The sequence below is a fragment of the Macadamia integrifolia genome, chromosome 11, assembly GCF_013358625.1.
Source record: "Macadamia integrifolia cultivar HAES 741 chromosome 11, SCU_Mint_v3, whole genome shotgun sequence".
NCBI classification, from domain to species: Eukaryota; Viridiplantae; Streptophyta; class Magnoliopsida; order Proteales; family Proteaceae; genus Macadamia; species Macadamia integrifolia.
The window spans coordinates 28,944,322-28,953,764 of record NC_056567.1 but is presented as its reverse complement, the minus strand read 5'-3'; the positions used below and the strand labels follow the sequence as shown (position 1 = coordinate 28,953,764).

The following is a 9,443-nucleotide window of genomic DNA, read 5'->3' as shown; positions in this document are numbered from 1 at the left end:
GTTATGGTAGCAAGAAATTATGGGTAAGAGGTCAATATCTCTTGGCATAAATACATGTCAATAGAAGCGGTCAATGAAAGAACGAATACAAGCATTTTCAGCGCAGGACAACGCAATCTTTTCGCATTTACTGTGTCATGCGCAAGCACACGTCAAGAGATAACAATCTTTCTTTGGAGAATATTGTCCCCTAATTAGTGAATGTGTCTCTAAGTTGAAGAGCCAATTATAAATGATTTTGTTGGACCCACAACCGAAATGGAATTGAAAATTTGGGATCCACCACAAAGCGAAAACCATACAAACAAAGGTCCCCCTTTCCATTGTTCCAACGGCATTCAACAATCACCTCTAAAAAGGCTCTTTAACATTATTCCCTTAGATTATGTCCAGACTTGGTTAGTAGAATCCAGACTATATCTTTCACTCACTTCCAACATCCATTGATGAATGTGTGGTCACCACGCGTTGCACGACATTTTCAAATTAATGCATTCAATTTAGTAGGACATGTGGTGTGCAAAAAGTCCATACTTACTAGGAGGTATTAAGTTGAGTTTGGACTTATGTACATCGCCTCCCTTACCTATAAAAAAAAAAATCAAAGCCAATTCCGTTGATCTCATCACACGACTACAGTTTTGAAAAGACAACGATTATACATGTGAGGATTCAACATCTGTACATCCAGATTAACGAGAGATTCCAATCTTATTTTCAATTACCATTCCATTGGCCTGTGCAGTGGCACAATTGGCATGCAATTAGGGATCATTTTATCATTTGTAGAGAAAAAGAAACAAGGCATTGTGACTCTTCTACTTAGACCCAATAGCGGTCAATGATTATTCTAATTGTGAAAGGTGAAAATTTCATCATTGTTTATGATTTTACTAATACTTTCGTTGGTTTACGAATTGGTGAAAAGACCATGCTACTGTTTAAGAAATCCTTTTTAATTAATAATTTAATAACAGAAATTCCTTACCCAAAAGAAAAAAAAAAAATTTAGGAGTCCCAAACTCACCAGAACATTCAACTTATAATAATAGATAAGATAATTTTTTTTTGTCAGTTAGATAATACAAATTACGTCGCCAACTAACATCACCTTAGCAATTCAGCTACTATGTGTCATTTTATCAATATGTTTCACAAGAATCACAAAACACACACTATTAAATTATTAGTACTTTTTAAACAGGATAAGGTGACAATAACTAAACTTATCTTATAGAATTTTTTATTTATCTATTTTTTTAGTAATCCACCGCCACCTATACCGTGCGCTTAATCTATACAATCTTCACACGATCCTTGGTTCTCCCTAACTATTCCCACCATCTCCTCCACTGGGTGCTAGCTCCACAAAGAAACTACTACCACTAAACTATCTTAGATTAGATGTGAGAAATGATCCAAATCTTTTAAGTACATTATAATCATATGATCTAAACATGATTAGCCAACTTCTCTGTCATTAATCTTCCACTTACCCAATCATGATTACCAAACGTCTTTCTCATTTCTTTAAACGAACACTTTCTGTAAGGTAAAGGCACTGAAAAAAGGTTACTTTTCGTTTCGTAGCAGAAGAGCTTTAACGTTCACTTTGGTCGCTGATGTGTTTGTTGTGAAGACTACGGGAGCTTTGTAATAGAAACTAATGAAGTGTAAGCGATCTGAGGCTTTCTCATCTTTATATCTCAGTCAAACTAGCCGGAGTTTCTTCGGAATCCGGCAGAGACAACTCTGGCTTTGCCAGCGCTGTCAGATTTCTGATCTTTAGCTTCAAAGTTTTCGAACGTAGCCGTCTACAGAACGAGGTTTTGTTTCACTCTTGGTTCTTGCTCTATTTGAATTTCTCAAACTGAATATGGACATTTTTTTGGATGAAATTCAGTTTTCTGCGCAAAAGCCGAGATATTTTTGCTTTGAAGATTGTGATGCGTCGAAATTGGAGTAAAAAGAGTATCTGATGTTGGAAATTCATGTAAGAGCAAGTACTATTTTATTCTTGTTTCGTTCAGTGAATGGTTCGGCATGAAAATGCTTCTTTTGACTACTTTCTGGATAAATATTCTAATGTTTTTTTTTTTTGATAAGTTGAAATTCATAGATTCTAAACTTTTGGAGACGGGGATCGCCTCATTTAGCTAACAAAGATTGAATTTGGTTGAGGTGACTCCTGAACTCTATCGAGAATTTTATACTTAAGGATAGCCATGCATACGCAAAGGTTCAGAGTTGTAACTCTTTCTGTCTGGAACTCTGGATGAGTTGTAGAGGTAATGGAGCATCTGTCGTCACTGTTCAACGGATTGGCAAGATCTCTTTCCATCAGAAAGGGAAAGAATTGTGAGATTGATGTCGGAAGGGAAGCTGCTGAAGCAATGACCAAAGATGCAAAGAGGAACGACTTGATATTGCGTTCTCCGGGGATTGTTAATGTTGATGGCTCAAAAAATTTCGCCTCCATCTTCTCAAAGAGAGGAAAGAAAGGAGTGAACCAAGATTGCTTCATTGTGTGGGAGGTACGGTTTGTATGGTCTTTTCCTGAAACTTCATGTTATTGGTTTGTAGTTTCATATATTGACTCACTTTTCTTTTAAATTAACAAAAAAAAATGTAGAAAATAAGGGGGTGGGGGAAGTTGATGATGAAATTTAAAGCATGATAATTCCTAAACCATAATAGCGATCTTGCCAATACACACCATGAATTGTTTTAATAGCAGAAGGGGGAATAACATACTGTTCACCATTGATGATGTATTGTTTCCAGCAGATCTTGACGTGTCCATTGATGCCGTCCTCCTATGAGTGAGCAACCTCCTCCTTCTTCTTCTTCTTCTTCAATAGAGATAGGTTTCTCCACTAGTATTTTTTCAATAGACTTCTCTAATGGGTGAGATTTGTTCGTAACCATACAAGGGGACCTAGTCTCCTTTAATAATATAATGTTCATCTCCCATTAAGGTAGGCCAATCAATTAGGAACAAATCTTCCCTATTTACAGCCAAACTAATATGGTGGGAACCATTTATAAAATCCAAGATTTTAGCAATCAAATCAAATATTGGGTTTCCATAATGGAACCCAATAAAAGGTCCACTGGGACAAATAAAGAATGAAATCCTACAGTTAAAGCCAAATTAAAGTTTCATTTATTTCCAAGGTTTAATGTCTCGCTCTCGCCGCCCATCTCGCTAATCCAAAAAAGAGAGATCTCGCCGAGATCATGTATTTTTTTTCGGTTGACTTGGTGATTGGTCTCGGTGGCTATATGGTCTTTGTAACCCCTAAATCTTGCTGTTTACTCTATTTTAGGCCTTCTAAACACAATGGAAACATCATTTTTTTTTAAAAAATCAAACATAAAATTGTACTTTGACTTTGTACCCTATGTAAGTAGTCTCCGACTATTTGGACCCTAGGCTAGTATGCTTTATTCCACAATCCACACAATCTACATTCCACTATCAACACATGACACAACATAATTATAAGAATTTAAAAGACATCATATATAAGAAAAGTAACTCTAAATGTGGATGAGGAGGTAATATTCTCTACTCTTTAAACTTTAATGAGTTGTTGGAATGGAGATCCTCAAGCAAAAACACCAAAATCCTTGCTCCTTAGTGTTTTTTCTTCAAAAAAAGTAGAGAGAGAGAGAGAGAGAGAGGTGAGATTTGGCGAGATCTCAGTTGAGTTTTTGTACAATATATACCTCGTTATGCATCTTGTCTCGCCTTTTTGAAAAAACGAGATATTAGCGAGATCTCACTGAGATCTTAAACCATGTTTATTTCTTATTTGTCTGACTTCCTTCTATTTAATTGAGAAATATGGATTTGTTTGTTTGGTTGGTAGGAATTTGGATGCCAAGCAGACATGATCTTTTGTGGGGTTTTTGATGGGCACGGCCCATGGGGACACTTTGTAGCAAAAGAAGTCAGGAATTCAATGCCAGCTTCTTTACTGTGCAATTGGCAGGAGATCGTTGCTCTAACTTCCCTTGACCCTGGTTGTGAAGTGGAATCCATTAAGAAACTTCATCCATTTGATATATGGAAGGAATCCTACATCAAAACTTGTGCAGCCATTGACCAGGAGCTTGAGCAGCATCCTAGGATTGATTCCTACTACAGTGGTACAACTGCTTTGACAATTGTGAGACAGGTAACAGTAAAATGCAGTTTCGAGTGTTTGACACGAGATATGGTAGCTTGATTATGGTAATTTATATCTTCCTGTTGGATGCTGAATGTTTTTAATCAACATTCAATGTTTGTTTATTTGAAATTCCAACCTCTGTAGCTTTTCTTGCTCTTCATTTATAAATGTTGTTTTAAGTACTGAAGAAAGGGGCAAAGTACAGCTTCCGATGCATACGTGGGCTTTAGTAGATCTTATGTAGACTTTATTGATCACATGTTGCTATCAGGTGGATTCCTCCATAGTTGTGTCTGAGCTCAGAGATAAAGCATTTAAAGCACAGATCAGAGGAACATGTTTCAAAAGAAGTTAGTTTGATATTGATCTATTTATTAGTGATGGGCATGCCCTGAGCAATCCTAGAAGCACTTAATAGACTCGTGGGGGAAGAAAACTGTACTTGATAATATTTCTATTGTTAATTAATTGTGTGATTTCTATCTTGTGCTTAAATTGTGAATATATACAATTTAATTGCTAAGGTATATTCAAGCCATTTGAAGATTCTAAAAGATGCAAATGAATGACCATAGACACAGAACTATTGATGGCAGAATGGAAGACCAAAATCTTTCGTGATGACTTGATAAGAAATAAGAATATATTGTTGCCTTATTTTTGGTGGAATATATTGTTGCCTTATGTCACAGCATTTCTGCTCAATTCTAACTGTGTATATACTCTGCCAATCAGGAGTCGTCAAAAGATTTGCAAAATAACTTTGAGTTAATTTCCGTTTTCCTGTTTGGGATCTGTAATGACATATGCAAAAGATAAACCTAGTTGGTCTTATGCTGTTTTTGAAACTTGTATATTTGCTGTTATCTAGACTGCTCAAAGATTTAAAATGCAATGGATCTTATATCGTTTTCCTGGATTCAGACATGGACTATCTGACTTGTAGGCCACCTCTTCTCTAGATTACATCAAATGGCTTCCCAATAAAAGGTTTATTGGTTGGATGGTAATTCCATTCTTTGGGTGCAAGTTCAGGGAAATGATTCATCCATGAGGTGGCTCCTTGATTTGATGGTTTGAGTTGATGACCCTTGTATGTTGTGTTAATTGAATAGTTAAAGGTGGACAATTTTAATAAATGGTCTAAGATAGTCAGATTTTCTCTTCTTACCAGTAGTTTTGGAAGGGAGAAATACTTATGCCACCAAATGTTTGTGTTCTTCGGAGCCAAATCAAAGTTACTAGTAGGTAATGGTAATGAGGTTAATCCTACGTTATGAAATCCAGAGAGAGTTCTAGCTGGATGATCTTCTTATATTTGCCTTATTTCCAGTAGGTAGTGGTTTAGAGGTTAATTATATATGATGAAATCCAAAAGTAGATAGGTATTTTAATCTCCTTTATTTGCCTCACCTCCTTATGATAATATGCTAGTGCCCCCCCCCCCCTCCCCTTTGAATGTAATGGACATTGTTGAGACGTTGTTTCCTTTTTCCAAGTGAGATGCGGGATTATTATTGTTATTTTTTTAATAATCCTGAACCTACTCTAGTACTTTATGCTTAGTCAAGTTCACTAAGACCCAGCATGAAGCTCTTCCAAACTAATGTTTTGTCAGGGTGAACTCATTGTTATAGCAAATGTTGGGGACTCTCGTGCTGTGTTGGCTACCACTTCTGATGATGGAAGCTTGGTACCAGTGCAACTCACTATTGACTTCAAGCCAAATTTACCTCGTCAGTTCCCCTCTCTCTCTTTCTCTCAGAAGAAAAAAAAAAATTTAAATCTACTTGGCTTTAACCCCTCTGTTAATGTCTGTTCAGAGGAGGCTGAGAGGATAACACAATGCCGGGGGCGGGTGTTCTGTTTGAAGGATGAACCTGGGGTGCACAGGGTCTGGCTGCCAGAGGAGGAAACACCAGGTCTGGCAATGTCTAGAGCCTTTGGAGACTATTGTGTAAAGGATTATGGGATTGTATCTGTGCCTGAAGTTACACAAAGGAATATAACCAGCAGGGACCAATTTGTTGTACTGGCAACAGATGGGGTATGTCTTGGCAGTGTTGGTAGTATTAATTGTTAAATTACTACAACCTACTGTTTCTGCATTTTTGTTAGGTGTTAGCTACAGTTGTGAGGATTTAGCAAAAGAAGTAGAGAATCTTTATTTTGATATTTATTTTGTCATGATGACAAGTTCTGGACCTTCTAGCTGATCTAGAAGGACGTAGTAGTCAAGATTTACCGGCATCTAAATGTATTCTTTTAGTATAAGCTGTGGATATCTCTAAAATATATTCCCAAGATTAGAATATGAATTTTCTTGATGAATATTTGGCTTTTGATTTTGGCTATGACAAAACTTCTGCTTCTCTTTCTCAGAAAAAATCAATAGGAGTTCTTCTGTAATTATTGATTAATTTTAAGGGGAGTAGGAATATTATATTTTATGTGAGGCATATGCAAGGCAGCCTTCTTCTTATTGGTCCAAGCCAGGATAGTAGGATCTTTATGCACACCACTCCCCGGAGACCTAAAAAAGAAGAAAAAGCCCCGTGTAGGGAAAAACTAGCATCTACTTATGCAAATGGTACTCTGTCCTGCTGACAAAGAGAGAAAGAGTCCGGAAAATGGTACTCACACTATCCTAACATCTTATATGCCATGATTCTCTTTGCTCTTTGGTTTGGTTGTGTCAAGTATCTTGGCGCATCTTAACCAAATGACCCACCATGGTCTGGACTCTTCCCCTTGTATTTGTAGTAGCCATGATTTTAAATTGACTTTCAATTTTTCTGACATGTACCTTTTGTCCAATTGGACCAAAACTTGAGATGTGAGGAGGGGATGATGCTGACATTAGCAATAGATTCACCAAATTTGGATGCCAACTGGACTTCCACATGCCATAAAACTAAGACCGGATAGAGACCATCTCCTCAAGCCCCCCTGTTCTTATTGTTGAATATCTTCAAGGAGTCTTCGACAGTTCTTTCTCATCATATAAACCATGGACACAAAACTAATTAATTTTTTTTTTTTTTAGGTGTGGGATGTTATCTCCAACCAAGAAGCAGTAGACGTGGTTTCAGCAACACCAGAAAGAGCTAAGTCAGCAAAATGGCTGGTTGAATATGCAGGGAGTGCATGGAGACGTAAGAAGTGTGGAATTGCAATGGATGATATTTCTGCCATTTGTCTCTTTTTGCACCCTTCCTCACCCCATGAACCAGTTGACTCCGTATCCCTGTAGAAAACGGCATGGAAAAGAGCAAGGTAACTTATGGCCTTTAGCTTTTGGTATTCCGTATCCACATGTCTACACATTAACTTTGATGGAAAGAGTGCTCATTCTTTACTTCTTCCCATTCTTCTCTTTTTCCTTTATTTTTGACATGTCTGCTTTTTTAGATTGGATGTACCTTGACCTATAAAATTAACTATAAGGACGAATAGTGAAGCCAAATATACATAGAAAAGTCAGCTAGTCTTGGTAATCCAGGCTCAGCCAATGAAACGAGTAAGAATGGTTAAGGTGGGTGTGACATGCTCTTTATTAATTTTTAGGTCCCCTACTTTTTTTGATAAAGTTCTCCCTTCATCCCACTCCCCTCCCCCCCCCCTTGTTTTTTCTTATTTAGATGACATTTTATCGTTGCTCGTCTTGCACATCTTCTTGTTGAACATTAGGTTACTTTTATAATGGAAGCATGTAATGCCTTTGAATATTTTGGTCTTCTGCTGCTCTTTGTGAAATGAAGGATGAATTCTTGAAATTTTCTGTTCATCAGTACTTCAAATAGCTGAAAGAACAAGAGAGAGCTGAACCATTCCAAAATGATCTCGAATATCTGTGTGTCAGTATCTATTGAAGAGCCAGAAGAATTTGCATAAATGGGATAGTATGTTCAAGTGGATAATCAGAATAGAGGAATTAGTACGTGGTAGTACTCCTGAATAGAGGGTTCTCTGTTTGCCACACTGTATGTAGAATATCAGAATCCAGAAGATAAGAATCTGGAGGAGATTTCCCATACTTCTATTAAGACTCATATCCATGATTTTACAGCTCTCTTCTTTGGAAAAGTTTTTTGCATCATCGTTCTTTTTCAATGCTGACTTTCAATCTGTTTTTCCAGCAAGCGTGAATACCTCGGAAGTGGCTGCCAAGGGACGAGCAAGTCTGTTCCAACAAAAGAAGCTGTGAATAACCTATTGGCCTAATCATATGAGATGAAAACACATCCTGAGGTTGTTTTTGTAGTTAAAACCTTCAACAGACCTGTGCTGGATTTGAATTGTCAAGGGTGTCTCAGACAAACTCTAAGGTGCGATTTCTTTCATTTGATTGGGTCCACAGCCAAAGGGCTAACCTCTGAGTGGAGGTTTGTTGCCGAGGATTGGACTTGACTGAGGACTTAAAAGCACAAGTTAGCTCTGACTGCAGCTATGGAAATGAAATCTCAAGAATCAAAATCACTCCAGATAAGCAAAGAGGCATAACAACACACGGAGTCATCTTTAAATTTCATTGTGGACTGAATTGGGAAGGATATAATGCAAACTTTTTGTTTACTAGAATTAATATTTCTTATAATGATTATGTACATGTCTGAATACCATGATTTCTGGAATTGCAAAAGGAAAAGGGTAAAAGAAAAATAATTGATTGATAGTATTGGTGGATTTATTGTGTATTTATTTGGACAGAATGTACCAAATGGGGGAAGGGGTATTAAATGTAAGCCCTTGTCATCTGGGAGAAAACCTCTGGGGGAAGGAATTAAGACTCTCTTGGATCGTCTTCAGCACAAATATGGATCAAGACTCTTATGTTTCAGTTTTGTTCTTTTTTTTTGGTAGAATTCAGTTTTGTTTTATTCCTTGCGTATCTCGTTCGTATTGGTAGGAGCCTCGAGCTCTAGTCAGCATAGATTTATGTAAGGGTGCCAATCGGCTCGGTTTTGGTTTTTCAGTTCGGTTAAGAGGGATGATGAGGTAAACCGAAATCAAATCAAGAACCGACTCGGTTTCATATTTGGATATTCAAGTTGATTTAATTTGGTTTGGTTCAGTTTCGGTTTCAATTTGATTCTATAATACGGTTTTAATTCAACTTTGTAACTCGGTTTTAATCCAGTTATATAAATGGTTCCACTCTTGGACCATGATTGTAATGGACCAAAGACATTATGGTCAGTGTTAACTCCAAAATTATCTTAGCATGTGAGTATGTGCAATAAATTGCAAACAATACGTACCAAA

The 9,443-nt window shown here is 37.1% G+C and overlaps 1 protein-coding gene across 6 annotated transcripts; it reads left to right on the top strand.

Moving 5' to 3' along the window:
• The first annotated feature begins 1,522 nt into the window (after positions 1-1,522).
• On the top strand, positions 1,523-9,018 carry LOC122094162 (probable protein phosphatase 2C 34). 6 transcript variants are annotated; one of them, XM_042664867.1, is made up of 9 exons: positions 1,523-1,673; positions 1,904-1,993; positions 2,120-2,181; positions 2,287-2,534; positions 3,876-4,184; positions 5,797-5,914; positions 6,002-6,225; positions 7,225-7,454; positions 8,318-9,018. In XM_042664867.1, exons 4-8 carry the CDS (start codon positions 2,292-2,294, stop codon positions 7,429-7,431), a joined length of 1,101 nt encoding a protein of 366 aa, XP_042520801.1. In that variant the 5' UTR covers positions 1,523-1,673; positions 1,904-1,993; positions 2,120-2,181; positions 2,287-2,291; the 3' UTR covers positions 7,432-7,454; positions 8,318-9,018. The 6 variants fall into 6 exon arrangements, with proteins under 6 accessions (XP_042520801.1, XP_042520797.1, XP_042520803.1 ...); XM_042664863.1 differs by having other exon boundaries at positions 2,107-2,181; XM_042664869.1 differs by having other exon boundaries at positions 1,525-1,826.
• The last annotated feature ends 425 nt before the right edge of the window (positions 9,019-9,443 follow it).